We start from the raw sequence: 22402 nt of genomic DNA, 5'->3' as shown, positions 1-22402 counted from the left end.
TAGAAGGTTGAGCTCATATGTGTATGCTTTATTCACTCATAGAGACTTTGTGCTTCAATGTATGAATACCCCTTCTTAGGAAGGAGACACATATCAAGAACACATGTATACTCTAGTCCCATATGTCCAAATTGGCCTTCTTTATGGACATTAAAAATTCTAATTCTACTATCTAGGCTTCACTCACCACCCAATCCGTTATGGCCTAAAGTTGAAGAATACCACCCAATTGTCCATCATGCCTTGTATTTTAAAGATTAGTCTAAATCATCATCTGGCACATTACGTTTCGCAAAACATTCTTCCAAACCATATTGAAGGTTTCCACTAACACATTTTTTCTGAGCTAAAATCATGAGCAGGATTGGAAATATATAGGATGACTATTGCTTTCATTGACACGACCTTGATTAGAGCACAACAGTGTTCTATGAAAAAATGTTTGCATCCAACAAATGAGACAATAACCTCACACCTACCACCCCAATTATAATCTAGGGTACATAATTTCACAGCCTTCAAGATTAGAATGTTGACTGAATCTATCGTCATCAAAACTTATAATAACAATGAACCTAGCTCCGTATTTCTAGAATATTATCCCCCACAATGTTGGATAACTTATTGACAAAAGAATAACTATATTAGGAATCACTATGTTTTCCACGACTGAATATAGTGGTTTATACAAAATGTTATTTTGACAATGTAGTTTTTCTCATCTTGACCAGCTATGGTAATAAAGACCCAATAACGGTCATCTAAACTACAGTTTCTTGTAATTGACCATCCACAATGAAGCATACTTGATGAACAAAATCAGTGCAAATATCCCAAAGAAATGTAAATGAAATATGAATTGGTCCCAAAATACCGGCTTGTATTACAAAGAAACTTACATCTCTGTTCACCTTGAAGCTGGAATGTTCAACTCAAACTTCTGTGCAAGCAGCAAATTTTAACACTGCAATCATGACAACTGTAAAAGCATAAAAATGTATGGCTCCTCCATGAGCACATACACAACCTTATAAACAAACAAATCAACTCAACCAAACAATTATTAACAATGAAGAAAATAAATTCATATAAGGCAAGTTATTGAACACAAAAACAGGATCACCCATTTCTTTTGAGAATCCAATATCTATGCTTACTACCTTACTATATCCATCATCAATATCAACAAAAAAACATTCGTAAATTCTTGTCAAGATCAGGAAATCACTTTAGTACTTCTTAAGGAAGAATGTGAGAAAACCATACAACCTGCCACAAGGCCAAAAATTGCACATCCAAACATATTCCTTTTACACTACACAAATATAAATAATAGTCAAATTTATGACCTTGTGCTCAAGTCAATAGTGTTCAGTTCAACTACCTAAAGCGTCGAGAGTAACAAAGAGTGTTGTTAAGTTCAGCTTCTCAAGTCCATCTCCAATACAAAGAATATATCCTTACATATTTCTCCTCGGTCTCCAACCTGCATATGATGGCACATGGGCACGAAAAACAGTTTGGTGATTGGGATAATGAGGCAACAGTTGTCTCAAATACAAGTAAAATTTCAAAAAGGCCTAAAGTAGTTCCTTATCATCATGAGCTGCGGATGCCAAGTGCCTTTCAATAGCTCCCACTGTTACTCAATGATGCAGATCTTGAGCGTCGGCTTTTCTTTTTGGCGCCCTTTTTAGCACCATCATCACTATCAACCTTATGTTTTGAACCATCCACTGAAGGAACAGCATCTCCAGAATCTGAAGGGGATCGACAATGCCTATGCTTGTGCCTTTTCCTCCGTTTATCACGTTTCTCAATATCCTCAGATTTCCTATGCTTCTTTCTAGAGCGTCTCCTATCCTTGGAATCATCTTCCCATTTGTCATCCCCATTCAAATCCTGAAGCAGAAGAAACAAGTGAATTGAGTTAACTCTCTTGCTCTCTTGATATAGCAAGATAGCCTACACACCATACAAAAAAAGAAACAAAAAGTACTTACAACCTTCACGCTTTCTTCAATATCATTGTCTATGACAGGTATTTTAATTTCAACACCTTGCTCGACAACCGCCTTCTCTTCATCAGATTCTACTTTAGGAGTTGATTCTCTCAATGGAGATCTTGTGAACATCCTGCTGTCAGTTTTTCCATCTTTAGCATGTAATTCAGTCTCTCTTTTTCTAAAAATAGACTCTTCCTTCGAAGAAAGGGCTTCCTCTCTTCTGGAAGAGGGTTCCTCCCTTCTCGAAGAGGGCTCCTCCCTTCTTGAAGAGGGCTCATCCCTTCTTGAAGAGGGCTCATCCCTTCTTGAAGAGGGCTCATCCCTTCTGGAAGAGGGTTCATCCCTCCTCGCAGACGGTTCATCCTTTCTAGAAGTCTCAACCCTTTGAGGTGAAGTCTCTTCCCTTCTAGAAGTGGACTTCTCATTGCGCTCATCTCGGCTCCCATGTGCACGTGATCTAGTGCTGTGTGAAGACCTTGTTTTCTCAGGATGCTCCTCCTTTTTTTGCCGCGGAGAGCGACTACGATCTCTTCTGTTTCCTGGAGACAGTGATCTACGTTCCTCTTTTCTCTGCCTCGGAGAGCGACTATAGTCCCTTCTATGCTCGAGCTCCCTTCTATTCCCTAGCGAGCGAGACCTGCTCCTCCGCTTGCTTCTAGGACTCTTACTCCTCCGAGAACTTCTAGATTCATGTTCTTTTCGTCGATCCCGAACTTCAGTATGCCTCATTTGGGACCGATAATAATCCTCTCCACTTCGGTAGAACCAAGCTCGGCCCCTGCTATCATTAGCATGACGATTTCTTTCTCTAGAGGGAGAACGCGAGCGACGACCGTGTCGATATCGAATAGGAGACCTTGTCAGTGACCTCGAACGGTGACGACGACGACTCCGAACAGGACTTGGAGACCGGGATTTCGACTTTGGTGGTTTGGCTGGAGACCTGTAAAGATATTATATTAATTTTTTATGCAACCCACTTGTAATAGACACAACAGCAAAACCTTGAAACAATTATTCAATTGTAATGAACACTACAGGATAAAATTCAAACCATTTACTTGTAACAATGACCACAAAGATGTAAGGAAACACAAAGACATAAGGAGGGATCAGACATTTTCCCTGGGGTTTCTTTCTCTGCTTCATCGTCATTCCCACTTGCTTTCAGAGCTTTACTTATTTCTGCAGCTCTTGCCGCTGCCATCTCAGAAGCAGATTTAACATTTGCGGCCTGTAATGCTGCCTGCTGTGATGCAACAGCTTGCTGAACTAATAGTGCTTGCTGAAATTGAAATTGTTGCATAGCAACTGCTTGTTGCATCATCACTGGTAAACTACTAGGAGAAGGTAATAATGGTTGTTTTGGCGGCAAGGATCTTGCCATTTCAACATTGATTGGCCTCCCACCTACTTCCATATTATTGAGAGCTAATGCGGCTTTTGCTTGTTCAGGGTTTCCATACTCTATATGTGCCAATAGTTTTGAATCACTTATCTTGCACTCTGTGACGGTCCCAAAATAGCCAAAAAGAGTTTTTAGCTGCTCAACGCTCAACGCTGGGCTAAGGTTGCTCACTTGGACTGTTTTGGAAAGTAACTCCTTTTGCCTCTCTTCAGCTAGTGCAGGATCTTTTTCATTCTCCTTTGTAACTGAAACGACAATTAATCACATATTTAAACAAGCATATAGTTAGAATCTAGACAAAATAGTCAAGAATGTAAAGCAAGATATACAAACTAAGCAGTGACCAAAGCTTAGTGTACAAGTTCCTCACAAAGCCTCTGAAGGTGTACGTGATCATGTGTGCCACAAAAGCAAGTAGCTAAATGATATTAGGGGTATAGATTTCCAAGACATATCAGTAAATGGCAATGCTTAAATTTGCTTTCTATAGATTTGTCAAAACAATGAACATCGAAACTTATTGAAATAACAAGTTGATGACTATTGAAATCCAAATTAAGACAACCAATCCCACCTGAAACGATTAGAAAACTTACAAGCATTAATTTCCATCCAGGAATGCTATAAGCAAAATATGAACATTTAAATGTAAGCACAATGAACTACAGATAAATGCATGCACTTAACTGCAAACAAAAAACATATAGTAAATGCAAACAAAGTGAAAAAGTGGAAGCTCATAGACAAGGGAGCAATGCTTCAATTAAGAACCCACATGATATGATGCCAAGTTACAACTTCCTATGAAACTTACAGTTTCCAACTTCTAAATACTCAAAAAACAGGTGAGACTCTCATCTTCAGCATCCAATGATCTGAACTGCAAGATTACTTCTGAAAGACAAAATTCTTCTTGAAGATGCGCGTTCATTAATTATATTCATAATTTGAATTTAACATCACACAACTTCAAGAGATTCAAAATCCAAGGAGGTTATACAAGAGAAATTAATAATATACACCTTACAAATATCCATACATATTTTTGGTAGCTTTCCACTAAATGCAACATGTCTGCTAAGTATGTACAAAACTAAGAAAACATCAGTAAAAATATTAGCAACCATTTTTCATTCTAGAACTAGCCAGTACAATCTACATTCTCCATGTGATTAATGACAAAAAAAATTACTAATCACGTAATACTTCTCACTTACAGAATAAATTGATGAAATTTTATAAAATAACGCATATATCTACAACTATCTCCCAAATGGTGATGGAGTATTGATCAGAATCTAATAGATCAACTTTGACAAGTTTTCTTGTAATTTATCAACCACAAAGACCCTGTCGAATTGGACCCCATGAGAGAATCTCAGAACACATGGAAACAACATAACATCTTTATCATTCTCAAACTATAGTCTACCCCTATTATCTAGGTTTTCAAATGCGACCAACTGGTATGACTACGAATCTCGCATATAGCTGCAACCCAAAACAATGTTGTCGGACCAGTTTTATCCCAAAATTCAAATTAAAAGGCTCACTATTACCTGTACTATCAAGCCACCACATTCCCAGGAAAGGAAAATAGTACATATGAAGATAGCTCCAGCACTCCAAATGTCATCATCAAGTGCAATAAAAGCTTCTACTCCTCTAAAACCACCTTCATCAATATGACCAACAAAAAAAAGCAAAAAAAAAAGGCAAAGAATTTCACATGGGTGAGGATATATTGAAGGACACAGAGTTTGACACTAATCACCAAACACCCACAAAAAAGGTTGCGGCCAAACTGAGCTTATTGACTATAAGCTCCTCTTCTGAATATATACAGTTTCCTATACATTTATGTCATAATCAAGTGAGACTCACAGGGAAGGCCTCAAATGTACTGATGAAACACTGAACTAAGGTTAAGCGCATAAAAGATACCAGTTGCTTGAGCAGCTGCTGCCCGTGCTTGAGCCGCCTCGTAAGCCCGAGCAACCATAATGGTTTGAGCAGCAGCCATGGCTGCTGCAGATGGTGGCAATGGCATCTGACTAAGACCCGGCATATTTGCACCTGGTAAAAAATCAACCAAAACTCAAAGGCCATTCTTAAATAAATGCAAAGAATGAGTTTAAAAGCGGAAAATCATTGAAACCTGAAGACAAACAGTATAAATAAGTGCTCATTATACCAATGTTTGAAACAACGGAAAGAAACTTTCAAGTAAATTTATTAATAAATCATAAATACTTGTAAATAAATAATTCCAAGTGATTGATCAAGTCTTACCTAAATATATGAAGGTTTTTATTCTCAAACATCTCAAAGTTTGGAGGTATCTATATTTTTAAGTTAATTCAACAGACAAAATAAAAACACATTAAAAAAGTAAGGCTTACTACCTACAGACATTGACTCAAAAATACCCATAAAAAGTGGTTTGAAATATTGGAATTTGGAAATAGTTAGACACATAAAAAAGAAGGGCATACCCGCTTGCAGAAGTCCAGGGAAATTTGTTCCGAACATGTTTGGCATCATTCCCGGAAAGGCAGGTTGAGCGCTACCATTAATGAAAGGAGGTGAGGCAAGCAAAGGCCCCATACCACCACCAATACCATTACCAATACCAACACTAGGTGGGGTGGGCAGAGGAAGACCCGTGCCACCACTAAAGAACACCGGGAAAGGACTATTAAGTATGGGAAGACCATTACATTCGACCGAGACAGTGTAATCTCCTCTCTTAACGACCGCATAAGAGACGGCATATGTGCCATCTCCGTGGTCTTTCACGGCTGCTTCTTGTTCTACACCACCAACACTTATCGTACTCATCCCAGGAACAACCTTAACTTTAATTTGTGCACCACCACGGAGAACTCTCCTCCCATCAGAGTCTTTTGTGATGATGATGAAAGAGGCGGTGGAACCCGCAGCACCGCCAGCTACACCACTCCCTGCAGCGGTGCATTTCGAAGGATCGACAGGTCCAATTGGCTTATTAGATAATCTCTCTTCTTCATCTTCTTCCGAATCATCATCATCATCATCGCTCCCATCTTTCTCTTCTTCATTACTGTTCCTACTTCGGCTCCGGCTTCGGCTTCGGCTTCTTCCTGATGCTTGTTCTATGTTCATGAGCTCCAAGGAATTCTTTGCAACGGATTCTGTGCCTTTGAACGTGGCATCGAACGCAGCACGAGCGGCCGCAGCTTTCTGCTCTTCATCTTTCAGCTTCGCTTCCTCTGCTTGTTTCGCCCAGATGGATCGACCCGCCATATCGGCGCCTACGTGTGTGTATGAGACTGTCCGTTTGTCTGTCTGAATCGATCTACGGATCGATCTGATCGATGAATGGATACGTTGGAAGGGGGGTGAAAGGAAGAGAGAAGGGATGGAAGGATGGAAGGATGGATCACAGAGAGAGAGAGAGAGAGAGAGAGAGATTTTCTCTTCTCTTCTCTTCTCTTCTCTTCTCTTTACCTTCTTCTCTGGAGCTTTCTCTGATACCTGGCTATGGCGATAACACTAGACCTAAACGGATTCTCCGTTTCTTTCTCTGAGCATTTTTGGTGCAGAGCCTCTAGACTCTTAGGTTTTCCATAATTACAAAGGATACCCCTCTCTCTATATATCTATTTATCTATCTCTCTCTCTCTCATACACACACACACTATATCCTAATAATTCTTCATGTTTTCCCAGACCAAAGAAAACCCAAGCACACCACACCTCTTCCTCTTGAGTCGAGCCCATGTACATGCTTGTCCTGTCCTGCCGCCTTCTTGGATCTTTTATGATCATTGTTACTGTATGATCATCATTAATAGATCTTTGTATGATCGCGGTTAGGAGATCTCCCGTACATATGATTTGCCTTGCCACCCTCCTAGTTTGTATGATCATTGTTAACGAGATCTTTGTTGTCTATGTCGTATACATATATTGATGGTTGCAATCAGATTGTGACATGGATATGTAGTTAGGGCTCAAATAACATCTCGTCCATGCCACCCCCACAATTGGAGGTCACACCTGATGATGGAAGTTATATGGCACACCACCCCCCTATCCTGCTCATCCCCTACTAATGTTGTCGATGTTTTTCTTGCACTTGTAGGCTCCTCAAGTTTGTTGTTAATCATCAGTCATCCATGTTTTCGCGAGGTCAATGAACAATATATGACAATGAGTTGCAACAAATCATTTACTTTGACTAGATTGAGTATGTTGTTCATGTCTTGCATGACAATTGTTGAAGGTCATCCATCATTATCGTCTCCAACTAGCATCTTAGCAATCGCTCCCTTTTCTATCATGGGACCAAGCCACATCCATGTTCCATGTGGGTCTTGCCATAATAAGCTATTAGTTTATCGATTACGACATTGTGGCTTAACTTCATCATGCCTTACCCATCCATTACATCAATCGGGTTGTTGTCGATGAGAAGATCAAACTCTACCTTTCATGTCTCTAGTCATCTATCAAGTTGGTTGATAGGGGCATCTCTAGAAAGCATTTTCCACCTTTACTTGTTCAACTTCAATCACATATCATGGATATAAACCTATGGTTTTTGGTAAAGAGTGAATGCAAATGAAAGTAGTTGATCAAATTTAATCATGTTTATTAGCAATAGAAGCCATGTAGTTGAACTCTTTATCCAACCTATTATGAGCCCAACACAAAATTAGTGAATATAATAAGCATAAATTTAATTATAAGTATCATATTACAGACATTTGATTTTAATAAGGATTTTTATACCTATCATATCAACAAGTTATATGCCACCCTATTTCATGGATATCATGCATATGTTCATACTAATTTGTTACCTTCCCTACGAATCAAGGCGTTGATCATATTAAAAGAATGACTCATTTTTGGGTTACAGAGGATCCAATAACATTAAGGACTTTGTTGAGGAATGTTTTCTCCCCTTATGCTTAGATATTCTAGTCTCGAATTGGCCTAGAGAGCATATGAATACCCAAAACTTTGTCCATTTATTCATAGAGTGTGTTGCACTTGTCATTAGGGAATATATAAGAACTATTTAGAATCCCTTTTCCATTATCGATTATCGATTGGATTTTTTTTTCACCCATTTCATGCTTAAATTATGGGCCCGAAGTTGTGCCTTCACAATCATGCTCAAATGTTTTTTTAACATCCATTGCAAGAACTCATAGATCATTTTAAAGTGAATTTAGAGTAGCTTATCACTACTATGAAGAGAAGAAAATGATCCGTTGCTACAAAATTATTGGCATTGATCAATCCTAGTAGAATTTTGATGAAATTCAAAGTAACTCTTCTATTTATGGAGCACCCTTATATGTAGTGCTAATGCCGATGAAATTCAATAGATGAAAATACAAGAAAGGCATTATGTACAAACCACAATGTAATACATATGTCTCTTGTTTGCAAACATAGCCATTGTTTACCACTCTTAAACCAATCAAAGAGAGAAGAACTACACACATCATGTAATCTTCACACGAGAGTTCGATTAAGATCGGAGGACACTTCATGAAATAATAAAAAATTGCTATGCAAGGAATCTCATATATTCTTAATCTTTTACATAACCAATTTGATTTACAATGTCTCAATTCTTTCAAACAAAAATGTTTCCACCTTTACGACCAACCATTAGAAATCACACTTTGTTTCAAACTTGAGGCCTTTGCTTGCATATCCACAATCTTCTTGTTTCTATCATATAAGGGAGGAATCGAGATGGTAGTGTCAAACAAAACAAGCGACAATTTTGCGGATGTTGTACGGGGAGGAAATTGGCAAGCAAATCCTTTTGTTGAGGAATCTAAATAACACAAATCTTCATTTAATTCGTGTTGCATCATCATCATGCCATATACCAATGAAGGATTGTTAGAATATCTAGCTAATCAAGTGGCCAAATACATTGTGCACGAGCACGTAAGCACGAAGACAAAATGCGGAATAATGAGAAATATCTCACATGCATTGTATGACAACACATTGTCCCCTCCAACGTATCAATGGAAAGCATTGTCTATTAGTTTCTCTTAAGTCTTCATCAAGCATTAATCCTTCAAAGCTCAAGCTACTAAACGCACACCATACTTCAATGGCCTTGTAACATTCCTTCACAAGAATAGTTTGTACATTCATCACATGCTTGGGTGCATTGAGCTTGCCAGCATGATAGTGGTATTTACATTGTCACTTCGAGAACTTGCCTATTTACACATCGAGACTTAGTGCTTCAAAGTATGAATATCCCTTCTTAGGAAGGAGACACACATCAAGATAACTTTTGTACTAGCTTCCATTAGTCAATATTGGCCTCTCTATGGATACTAAAAATATGTATCTATCCAATACAAATTTCCCCTTCCATTGATATCGACATTATTTTCTTGCACTTCAGAAGCAGCATATTTCAACCTCATCGATTCCACATTGTGTGCATCTTCATGCATGCCGGTAACCGAAAAAAGATTAGCCATAAGCACATAAGCCGCAGCACAACTACTATCTGACTTCAGTGCCTGGTCAAAGACCAGCTTCCCAAGCTCAACATTTCCCCATTTTTGGCAGGCTCCCAAGAGTGCAAGCCAAGCTACAAGATGATCAACTGGTGGTATTGCTGTCACCACCGACAATGCCTTCTCAAACTGACCAGCACATCCAAAAACCACTACCATGCAAGTATGATGCTCCGAGCTTGGAGAAATACCAAATTTCTTCATCATGCTATTGAAAATATTTTGCGCCTCATTTAATAGACCCGAATGGCTGCATGCACTTAAAATACATAGACACGTGACCTCATCTGGAATGAGACCTTCACTTTGCATATGTTCGAAACAATTGAGTGCTTCTTGGCCTTGCCCTTGTTGAGCATAGCCGGCAATGAGTGCATTCCAAGAGACTATGTCTCTAGTAGGAAGCTCATCGAGCACTTGTACTGCTTTTCCAAGCATGCCACATCTTGCATACATATCAATCAAAGCATTGCCGAGTAGAATCTCCTTTTCTAGGAAGCCCCTAGTAAGGATTTCTTCATGAATCCATTTACCCTTGTTTATTGCTCCTATCGTGCCACATGCCTTCAAGATGCAAATGAAAGTGACCACATCTGGAGAAAGTTTCCCATTTTGCATTACTTCAAAACAATCAAGAGCTGCTTGACTGCATCCCTGCTGTACATATCCTCCAATTAGTGCATTCCAAGATACCACATCTTGAACAGGAAGCTCTCTAAGAACTTCATATGCCTTGTCAAGGATACCACATTTCGCATACATTCCCACTAAAGTATTGCCTAGAACGATATCTTTCTCCAGAAGTCTCTTGCTTACAATCTCATCATGGATTTGCATGCCCTTGTCTATAGAACCAACGTTACCACAAGCTTTCAAAATGCAAATAAAGGTGACGACATCCGGAGAGACACCCTCACTTTGCATTAATTGAAAACAGTTCAGTGCTTCGTGACATTTCCCCTGTTGGGCATACCCTGCAATAAGGGCATTCCAACAGACTACATCTCGTAGTGGAAGCTTTTCCAGCACTTGTTGTGCCTTTTCAGGCATTTGGCATTTGGTGTACATATCAACCAATGCAGTTCCAAGCATGATATCCTTTTCTAGCAAATGCTGACTTACAACATTGTCATGAATTTCTCTGCCTTTCTCTATAGCTCCTATGGCAGCACACACTTTCAAGATGCAAATCAGTGTGAACACATCTGGAGAGATGCCCTCGTTTTGCATTTGCTCAAAACAGTTTAACGCTTCTTGGCATTTATCCTGTTGAGCATATCCAGCAATTAATGCAGACCACGAAGCCACATCTCGGACATGAAGCTCTTCAAACAACTCTTGGGCTTTTTCAAGGGTACCACACTTGCTGTACATATCCACCAAAGCATTGACAAGAATGGTATTTTTCTCCAGCAAGCTCCTCTTCACAATCTCATAGTGAATTTGTTTGCCCTTATGTATGTCTCCTATGATGCTACAAGCCTTCAAAATGCAAAGGAAGGTAACTACGTTTGGAGATATGTCCTCATATTGCATCCGTTTGAAACAGTTCAATGCTTCATGAGACTGCCCTTGTTGGACATAGCCTGAGATTAATGTGTTCCAAGAAATTGCATCACGAACAGGGAGCATTTCAAGAACTTCTCGTGCCATTGCAGCTACACCACATTTGACATACATATCCACCAATGCATTTCCAAGAACAACATTATTCTCTAGAAAACTTGTACCAACAATCATGTTATGAATTTGTCTGCCCTTGTCTATACCATTGACACTACCGCATGCCTTTAGGATGCAAACGAATGTAACCACATTTGGACAATGCCCCTCACTTTGCATCTGCTTGAAACAGTTCCATGCTTCGTGACCATGCCCATGTTGTGCATACCCTGAAATTAATGCATTCCAAGACACTAATTGAGAATCGGGAAGCTCTTCAAGCAATTGTTGTGCTTGTTCGAGCATCCCACATTTGGCATACATGTCTATCAAAGCATTTCCTAGTGCAATATCCTCATTTAGCAAGAATTTGCCCATGATCTCATCATGAAGTTGTTTACCCATGTCTATAGCTCCAATGCTGCCACACGACTTCAAAGCATAAATGAATGTACTTGCATCTGGGCAGAATCCTTCTTTTCTCATCTGTTCGAAACAATTCAATGCCTCGTGGCATTGACCATGTTGGACATATCCAGCAACCAGTGCATTCCAAGAGACTACATCTCGTGCAGGAAGGTCCATCAGCACCTCTTGTGCTTTTACAAGCATACCACATTTGGCATACATATCCACTAATGCAGCACCAACTGTTGTATCCTTCTCGAGTACGCCCATACTGAAAAAAGAATCATGAATTTTTTCTCCCTTGTCTATAGCTCTTGTGCAACCACAGGACTTCAAGACACAAACCAATGTCACAACATTTGGAGTGCAGCCTTCACTTTGCATCTGTTCGAAACAGTTCAACGTTTCATTATGTCGCTCCTGCAAGGCAAATCCAACGAGTAATGCATTCCAAGTGACTACGTCTCGAACAGGCAACCCTTCAAGTACTTGTTGCGCTTTCGCAAGTTCACCACATTTAGCATACATATCCACCAAGGCAGTGCCAAGCACAACATCCTTCTTCAAAAGCCCTCTAGTCACAATCTTTTCATGAATTTCTTTGCCCTGTGCTAACGCTCCTATTCCACCACAAGCCTTCAAGATACAAATGAAGGTTATTGCATCTGGTGGGAGGTCCTGTTTCTGCATCATTACATAATATTTTAGTGCTTCTTCACTTTTCCCTTGTTCCACACATCCCGCAATCAGTGCATTCCAAGTTGCTGCATTCCGAACCGGAAGCTCTTTAAGTACTTCTTGTGCTTTTGCAAGCATACCACATTTACTGTACATATTAATCAAAGCAGTGCCAAGCAACACATCCTTTGCCAGCATATGCCTACGCACAATCTCATCATGGATTTGTCTGCCTTTGTCTATAGCTCTTGCAATACCGCAAGCTTTCAATGTACAAATAAACGTAACCGAATCAGGAGAAAGACCCTCACTTTGCATATGTTCGAGACAATTCAATGCTTCTTGGCCCTGCCCTTGCTGGACATACCCTGCAATGAGTGCATTCCAAGAGACTATATCTCTAATAGGAAGATCTTCAAGCACTTTTTTTGCTTTTACGAGAAACCCACATTTGGCATACATATCCACCAAAGCATTACCAAGCACAACATCCTTCTCTAGGAATCTCTTTTTCACAATTTCACCATGGATTTGTTCGCCCTTGGTTATAGCTCCAACTTTACCACAGGCTTTCAAGATGCAAGTGAATGTAACCACATCTGGAGAGAGGCCCTCATGACTTTGCATTTTTTCAAAACAATTCAATGCTTCTTGACCTAACCCTTGTTGAGCATAGCCTATGATTAGTGCATTCCAAGTGTATATATTCTGAATTCGGCATTCTTCGAGCACTTGTAATGCCTCATCAAACATACTACATTTGGTATACATGCAAATTAGACTACATGCTAGGTAAGGCTTATTATCAAGTAAGCCTCGCTTGAGAAGATGAATATGCAATGTGGCACCTTTTTCAAGATCCTTATTCTCACCATATGATTTGAGCAAAGCTACAAAAGCAGAATCTTCTTCACGATAACTTAATTCGTTGATAATCCCAATGTTGATTATGTCTCTTCTCCTTAGCTCTTCATGTATCCAAGAGAGACTACACCATCGATGAGCCCATAAAGGATCATGGGAGATTCTGTTGCTAAATTCTGGAGAATTGAAAGAATTCTATATTTGAACAAGAAAAAAAAAACAAAATTCAATCGATGAACATTATCTACAATACAAGTTGATTCGATCGAACGATGCAAATAATTCCTCGATACCTTGTCGCTCCAAAGTGAGAGATCTCTGAAGAGATCCTTGAATGATTGATCCATTCTATCATGTGGGATCCTTTGTTTCGCCATGGGGACGTATTACATAGCCTGGCCATGGAGTCCTGTTACAACTGAGCTAAAGTTGAAACGAAGAAAAATAATCAAAAGCAATTTCCTGTATTTCATTAAATACCCCTGAGTGTAATTTATTTATTTGTTTGGATTCATCAAATACCCCTAAGTGGTTTTGTTTATTTCTACTAAGTGGTTTCCTTATTTTTGGGAACGCCCCTGGGGGGCTTCATCAAAATACCACCAAGTGGTTTTGTTTATTTCTGCTATGTGGTTTCCTTATTTCCGAGGGCAAATCATCCATCCAGGAAGAATAGGGTGTGGTTCCCAAATAATGCTTTCACACTAGTGTTTCCTTCTTGTACTCCAATGTTTTCGGAGAATCCTAATGGTTACATAAAATGGTCAAAACTTTAAAGACTTTGGGCTATTAGAAACGAATACATCCCACACGTGTTCTCTAGCTGAGATTAGTCTCCCCTGAGGATTGTTGCCAGGGACAAAAGCCTAGAAGGGTTTGCTACTTAATCAGTTGATGCAATTATCTCCCAAGACGTGAGGAAACTAGTTTCCATCTTTGAAATGGATGTTCTTGATAGATGTACAAACACTGAGACGGAATCTGGCAACAACCGCCATAACCGAACGAACCATCGTCATCTTCGCTATTGGAGCGAAGGTCTCGTCGTAGTCGATTCCGTGGGTCTACGCGTATCCTTTGGCCACTAATCAGGCCTTGTACCGGTTGACCGAACCATCGACATTGTACTTCACCTTGAATACCCACTTGCAACCGATCAGTTTGCACTATCGGGGAGGATCAACAAGGTCCCATGTGTCGTTGGAATCGAGTGCCCACATTTCTTCCTCCATAGCGGCACGCCAATGTGTGTCTTTTGCCACTTCTACGTAGCACTTCGACTCACACACTTCCGCCACTTTCGTCATGTACGCATAGTGATGCGCCATGTACTCATTATATCCGTACCTCTTTACGGGGTTCTTCTGGCAGGTGGATCAACATAACTTCTTGTTAGCTGATTTCAAGGCCCTCTTGGCCGACTCAAACTTCGTTCCTTCTGGAGTCGGATTTGCTCCGATCCGACTCGTCTCAGCCAGTGTCATATTCTAGCATTTTCTTCTTCCCCTTCTCTGTGCGCGTGAACCATCTCCCCAGTTCCTTGCACGGGGAGAGCACGGTCGAGTTTGCACTACTCGCCGGCTCTTCATCTAACTGGTTGTTCCCACTTAATTGCTCATTCGGCCCAGTTAGCCGAAATGAGATTGGACTCTCATCTCGAGTACCGAATCCTTCTTGATCTTCTGCCCAAATCGTTTCCGGCTCATTGGACCCATCTTCCGGAATCGAGGCGGAGTTGCTAGAGAGTGTTAGGATGCCAAGTCGTCAAACTCCACATCTCGGCTTACTCAGACTGTCTTTGTTCGGGGGTTTGTTGAGCGAGCAAGCTCAATTGGATCCGGATCAACTGGATAAGCCAGAGCCAGATCGTATCCGGACCGGTGTCCGGAACCAGGAGCCAGATCAAGATCGGGGAGCCAGACCCACATGTGTACCGGTAGGCCGTTTAGAGGTCTATGCTTCTAGACCACTAGCTAGTCATGGTCCTCGTAGTTAGTGTCAACCGCTCGTATGACCATTGAAGTACATAGTACTTTTGTCAGTCCCTTATGGACTTGTATAAAGAGTATTCACTGAGCACGTCCCATGTACAGAGTATTATTTTTTGAATATAGTTTACAATATTTTGCTCTCTCTGTGTCTTGTAAGGTTTCCATTAAACCTATACTCTCTGTGTTGCTATCCGGCTGAACCGGTTTGTCATAAGCTTCTGCGTATTAACTTTTACGTGGTATTAGAGCGCAAGGGTTGAGAACCTCCGCAACCGATGAGCGATTACTGAAGACAAACCCTAACATCCGGTAAAGAATGAAAGATGGACAGAGGTATGGCAAGTTCGCTTCCGATAGAGAAGCTTGACAGACACAACTATGCATCTTGGTTGTACAAGATGCACCAGTATCTGCTCAGACATGGATACTGGAGTTATGTTGAGGGTGTGAATGAAACAGCGCCAGAGTCATCACAAAAAGGAATTCCCGGCATGGGAACAAGGAGCAAGCAGAGTTCTATACTGCCTTGTGTCCTCCATGTAAGACTAGATGATCAACTACATTAGAGATGCTAAGACGCCGACACAGGCCTGGGAAAATCTGAAAATGATTTTCACCGCAAGTACCTCAGCCCGGAATCTACAACTTCGGCAAGAACTGAACAATATCCGACAAAAGGATATGTCAATTTCAGATTACACCGCGAAGATAAAGGAGATTTACAACGCATTAAGGTCCATTGACATCACGATAGCCGAGGACGAAATGATGCAAATCTACCTTGGTGGTCTGGCTCAAAGGTACGGGCCCATCCGGATCGCTATCCTCACCTGGGAGAAACCCTTGTTCTTCTTCGACCTGCAATCGATGCTCATGGTCAAAGAAAACCAGGCGAGTGGGTCAAGGACCACTCAATTAGACAGTTGGATGCTATACATGGAGGTGGATCGGCCCTGTGGGTGTGGAGGACAAGGTGGATCGGCACGCAATGCAAGTGGCCGACAAGAGCAGAACTGGAGGCACAATGATGGTGCGACCCTCCACAAGCGGGGGAGTCAAGGTGGTGCCGGGAGCCGACAGGAGAAGATCGCAACGGAATGTTGGTATTTTGGCCAGAAGTGCCATAGATAGACCGAATGCTGGAAGAAGCGCGCTGATTCGGACAAATCCGGATCTAGCAATGTTGGACGGGGTTTCGGCCACAGAGAGAGCGAATGCTGGAAGAAGCGCACCGATTCGGAAAAATCCGGATCTGGCAATGCTGGACGGGGAAATCGGCAGAGCTCGCACTACGCAGAAGGATCAATAGGATTTGGAACTGGAAAGACCGGACAAGGGCCAACCTTTGTGATGAAGCACAAGGCTTATTTGATGAAGAAGACCACTTCCGGTTTGAAGGAAGTGTGGTATGTTGACTCTGGATCGTCTAACCACATGGTGAGCCACGAAGAGTGGTTTTCGTTTTTGGAAAAGCCGGAGCAACCAGGAGTTGTTGAAACCGGAGATGACACTCCTCACCCGATTGTGCATGTCAAAGAAACCCCTTTAAGCCATGTCAGACAAAAGGGAAAGTTGATGAACGTATTACATGTTCCAACAATCACAAAGAACCTAGTGTTGGTCGGGCAGATCGTTAACCAGGGGCTGCAGGTGCGGTTCACGCACCTCAAGTGCTTCATAGAGGAAGAAGGCTGGATAATCGCGCAAGGGCGCAGGGATGGGAGGATGTTCATCCTCGACACCAACGACGTTGGCACCGCTATGTTCGCAAAAGGACATAAGATCGAATCAGACATTGATCTCTGGCACAAGCGGATCGACCATGTCAACTACCGGAGGCTTCAGGACCTGCAATCGAAACAAGTTGTTTTCGGATTGCCGAAATTTAGTGGCCCGAAGACCCAAATTTATGAAGCTTGCCAACTTGGGAAGCCACACCGGCTTCCATTCCCCTCCAAAAGAAACCAGAGCTGTAACAAGATCGATCTAATACATTCGGATGTATGGGGACCATCACAGAACATTAGTCTTGGTGGGAGCCAATATTTCGTCTCCTTCATCGATGGCTACAACCGGCATACGTGGATCTCCTCATCGAGATGAAAAGTGAAGTTTTTGATTGTTTCCGAAACTTGCAAAGTTTAGTCGAATGGGAAATGGATAGGAAGATCAAGTGCCTACGGTTGGATGGCGTAAAAGAATACTTTTCCGGCCAATTCAACAGTCATCTGCAACAGAAAGGAATTCGAAGAGAATTTAGCTGTAGGTACACACCGGAACAAAACGGTGTGGCTGAGAGGAAGAACCGGTCGATTGTCGACGCGGCAAGGGCAATGCTTGAGGAGAAAAGCATGCCCAAATTCTATTGGGTTGAGGCGATGAGGACGGTCGTCTACATCCAAAACCGGATCAGGGAGAAGGTATCAGCACGAAGCTGTAACACTTATACCCCTTCTGCTCATGGGAGTAGCCGACTAGTATTCATTTCTCCGACTTCGGATCCAACTTTCTCTGCTTCTCATCCGGTACATGCACATAGGCTATGCTACTGAATATCTTAAGGTGCCTTAAATTTGGCTTTTGCCCGAAATATAGCTCTGTGCTAACACCTTATCCTTGATCCGGTTTTGGATGTAGATAGTCGTTCATACCACTTCGGCCCAATAGAACTTGGGCATGCTCTTCTCTTCCAACATCGGCCGTGTCGCCTCCACATCGACCGGTTCTTCCTTTTGTCCACGCCGTTTTGTTCCAGCATGTATCAACAACTCAATTCGCTCTGAATTCCTTTCTGTTGCAGATAACTGTTGAATTGGTCGGGAAAATAGTCTTTTCCGCCATCCGACTACAAGAACTTGATCTTCCTCTCCATTTCACGTTCGACAAGACTTTGCAGGTTCCGAAAACAGTCGAAAACTTCACTCTTCCTTTCGATAAGGTAGATCCATGTATATCGGTTGTTGTTGTCGATGAAGGAGACGAAATATCACCTCCTGCCAAGACTAACATTCTGTGTTGGTCCCCAAACATCCGAATGGATTAAGTTGAGCTTGTTACGGCTTTGGTTTCTTTCGGTGGGGAACAGAAGCCGTGTTGCTTCCCGAGCTGGACTAAATTTCGGCAATTTGAAAACAACATATTTCGATTGCAGATCTTGAAGCCTTTGGTAGTTGATGTGGCCTATTTGCTTGAGCCATAAGTCGATGTCTGACTCGACTTTTTGTCCTTTGGCGAATAGAGCGGTGCCAACGCCATTGGTGTCGAGGATAAACATCCTCCCGTCCTAGCGCCCCTACGCGATTATCTGGCCTTCTTCCTCGATGAAGCACTCAAGGTGCGTAAACCGCACTTGCATCCCCTGGTCAACAATCTGTCCGAATGACACCAGGTTCTTCATAATTGTCGGAACGTGCAACACGTTCATGAGCTTCCCTCTTTGTTCGACATGGCTAAGGGGAACTTTTCTGACATGTTCAATCGTGTGAGGAGTGTCATCTCCGGTTTTGACAACTCCCGGTTGCTTCGACTTTTCCAGAAATGAGAACCACTCTTCGTGGCTCTTCATGTGGTTAGACGCTCTAGAATCAACATACCACACTTCCTTCGATCCGGAAGTGGTCTTCTTCATCGAATTCTCCTTGTGTGTCAGGAGCAGTATTAAGACAGAGAATGAATTAGTACTAAAAGATGAGGATTAGTACTAAGGGAGGTGTAGAACTCTTGAGAGAAGGAAAGAGTGAGTGAGAGAATTAGAATTTTTTTATCGTCCATAAAGAGGCCAATTTTGACCTATGGGACCAGAGTATACATGTGTTCTTGATATATGTCTCCTTCCTAAGAAGGGGTATTCATATGTTGAAGCACAAAGTCTCTATGTGTTAATAAAGCATACACATATGAGCTCGGCCTTCTAGGTGGTGTCTTAAGTATGGATCTTAAGTTATCACTCCCTCTTAGTATGTCAACATATCTTGAATGAATTGCCCACTATATGTCAAGCATGTGAAGAGCAAGTGACATTCATCCTCTACCATGCCTTCATTGCATACTTTACATGTCTTCAACTTCATTACATTTTGATACCATGATGCAACTTCAATACCTAACTTGTGAGATCGAGTGCGAAGTAGTGTAAGGGCTCTACGAGCATTGCTACTCATATTGGTAATGAGATAAGGTTGGATATGATCAATAAACATTCTTGCTTTATATTGAGACCAACATTCAGGGTTGACATTTGCAATGTAGTATTCTAGCTTTGTCCTCTTAGCATCCTCCCACTTCATCCTTAATGATTCCACCAACCTTTCCTCAATCATTACATATTGCATAGCATTGCCTGAAAGCTCTAAAAGATCATCCACACCCCATCTTCTAAATCATTTCTTTATTTCAACAACCCAACCAGATGAGAGAATCTTACTTTTATGATTCTTTTGTAGCTTACATCCAACATTCCAAGAAAGATGTGGTAATCGATGATTCGGCATATTCTTGACTTTTGTAATGTATTTATATACTCGTTGGAGAGAGAGAGAGAGAGAGAGAGAGAGAGAGAGAGAGAGAGAGAGAGAGAGAGAATGAGGATAACAAAAGATATATATTATGTTAAGGGAATATACAATAGTAGCTAGGAGGCTTAAGACTGGCGTTGAACCGATTTGGTTCGAAATAATGCTTTGTGCCTCCTTTTATAGTGTTCTTAGGAGTACTCCTAAAGTTTCTAGAATGTTCCAAAGAAATTTGGAATATACATCAATTTTCTATAGTAAAACCTAAATGAAAATAATATCCTTTGTATTACAACATATAGTCTAATGGTCAAGAGCTCGACTCATGTAACATAAGGTCATGGGTTTGAGTCTTGACATATCATGACATTGTACTTCATCATGAAGGCTGACCCTTTTCTTGTCGTTCTAGTTTCGGATCTTTCCGATCCATCAATGTAGTGCGAGCTTTGCTAGTTCCCTTGTCCTGCCTTATCGGATCTAGATTTATCTGAATCGGCGCGCTTCTTCTAGCACTCGCTCTCGTGGTGGCCTTTCTTGCCACAATACCAACATTCTGTGCCGGCCTTCCCTTGCCGGTTTCCGGCACCGCTTTGACTCCCCCTACTTGTGGAGGGTCCATAACTGCTATCGACACTCTCTTTGTGCCTTCGTTTCTGTTCTTGCCAGCCGCCGCTATTGCGTGTCGACCCACCTCGTCCTCCATGCCCATGGGGCCGATCCGCCTCCGTGTACAACATCCGGTTGTCTGATTGAGTGGTCCTCAACCCACTCACGTGGTTTTCATTGACCATCAACATCGATTGCAAGTTGAAGAAGAACGATGGTTTCTCCCGGGTGCAAATAGCCGTCCGGATTGGCCCATACCGTTGTGCTAGTCCACCGAGGCAGATTTGGACCATCTTGTCTTTGTCCACCGTCACATTGATGGAACCAAGCGTGTCACATATCTCCTTTATCTTGGTGGTTTAGTCGGTAACTGACATATCCCTTTGCCGGATGTTGTTGAGCTCTTGTCGGAGCTGCAGCTTCTGGGCCGTCGCACTTGCCATGAAAATCCTCTTTTTTGCATCCTTGATGTAGACGAGCATCTGGTCGTGCACACAAGACGTGAGGTAGTACAACACTTTGCTCGCTCCTTGTTCCCATTCTGAGAAGTCCTTGTGTGCCGGCTCCGATGCTACTTCATTCGCTCCCTCGACATAGCTCTAGTATCCGTGTCGTAGTACGTATTAGTGCATCTTGTATGACCAAGATGCGTAGTTATTTCGGTTGAGCTTCTCTGTCGGTAACGAGCTATCCATTCCTCTGTTCATTCTTTCTTCTACCTGTTTTTTTATTTTCGGAAGTTAAGGTTTGTCAATGAAAATCACTTGTCGGTAGCTGAGTTTCTCAACCCTCACGCTCTTATACCATGTAAAGAATTACTTGCAGAAGCTTGAAGACCTAACCAACTTCACCGGATGTTAACAGAAAATATACACAGGTTTAATGGAAAGCTTAGTCACATAGAGAATATGCGGGAGAGACAGAGAGAGCAGAACAACATAAACTCAATTTCAAAATATCACTATGTATATACAAATGTCCTATAGAACACTTTTTATACAAGTCCTTAAAAGGACTGACAGAAGTACTGACAAGTACTTCAATGCTCATACAAACGACTAACACTAACTCCAAGGAATATGCCTTTGTACTAGGCTAAGATTGTAAGCCTCTGACGGCCTACCGGTTACAATCCGATCCGTCTCTCCGATCTGGCTCTCCGTTTCAGATACTGATCCGGCTCCAACTTATTTAACCGATTCGGATCTAGTTGACCTTGTCCGCTCAACACACTCCAATATGAATGCATTGATAGAACTGTAGAGAGCTTCAACTCTCACGTTTTCTACTAGAAGAAGTCGCACAAATTTATAATGTGGCTCTCCTTTGCCACCTTCACTTAAGTACAAGACATAGATAATCAAGTGTTTTTCCAATGTACGATCAATGCTTTCATCAATCAAGATAGAGAAAAATGGGCTTCCACAAATTTCATCATACAAGTGTTTCCTTGTGTGGTTCTTAATGACCATTAAGAATTCTCTTGTAGAAATAGCATTAGCATAAGCACCATATTCATTTGAGGCAAAGGTATTTGGAGTACCAAAATTTGTTTGTAATTTACATTGTTTTGCATATTTCTCTAACAGAATATTGTTGCAAGCATAAAAATGAACTAACTTCATACATAAAACTATCCTCTCATATTCTGAATGCATGATTTCTGAAATTTTTTCATCCATTGGGCCTTTCACATTTGCATTATACATGGCAC

At 41.4% G+C, this 22402-nt stretch overlaps 2 protein-coding genes across 3 annotated transcripts; both read right to left on the bottom strand.

The window, feature by feature from the left end:
- Positions 1-1216: 1216 nt before the first annotated feature.
- On the bottom strand, positions 1217-6989 carry LOC147852527 (RNA recognition motif (RRM)-containing protein). Of its 2 annotated transcripts, none has more exons than XM_087334505.1 (5): positions 5910-6989; positions 5359-5490; positions 3125-3659; positions 2004-2949; positions 1217-1902 (listed from the first exon to the last, which is right to left on the bottom strand). In XM_087334505.1, exons 1-5 carry the CDS (start codon positions 6697-6699, stop codon positions 1627-1629), a joined length of 2679 nt encoding a protein of 892 aa, XP_087190631.1. In that variant the 5' UTR covers positions 6700-6989; the 3' UTR covers positions 1217-1626. The 2 variants fall into 2 exon arrangements, with proteins under 2 accessions (XP_087190631.1, XP_087190632.1); XM_087334506.1 differs by having other exon boundaries at positions 2007-2949.
- Positions 6990-8974: 1985 nt separating this feature from the next.
- Positions 8975-13995, bottom strand: LOC147852526 (pentatricopeptide repeat-containing protein At3g09040, mitochondrial-like). The gene is made up of 2 exons (XM_087334171.1): positions 13871-13995; positions 8975-13772 (listed from the first exon to the last, which is right to left on the bottom strand). Exons 1-2 carry the CDS (start codon positions 13952-13954, stop codon positions 9777-9779), a joined length of 4080 nt encoding a protein of 1359 aa, XP_087190297.1. The 5' UTR covers positions 13955-13995; the 3' UTR covers positions 8975-9776.
- Positions 13996-22402: the final 8407 nt, after the last annotated feature.

The sequence above is a fragment of the Azolla caroliniana genome, unplaced genomic scaffold, assembly GCF_043228905.1.
Source record: "Azolla caroliniana isolate FFs.n. ecotype wild unplaced genomic scaffold, voAzoCaro1.0.p SCAF_18, whole genome shotgun sequence".
In the NCBI taxonomy this organism is placed as follows: Eukaryota; Viridiplantae; Streptophyta; class Polypodiopsida; order Salviniales; family Salviniaceae; genus Azolla; species Azolla caroliniana.
Note: the sequence above shows the minus strand (reverse complement) of the source record. Positions and strands in the feature narration are given on the sequence as shown.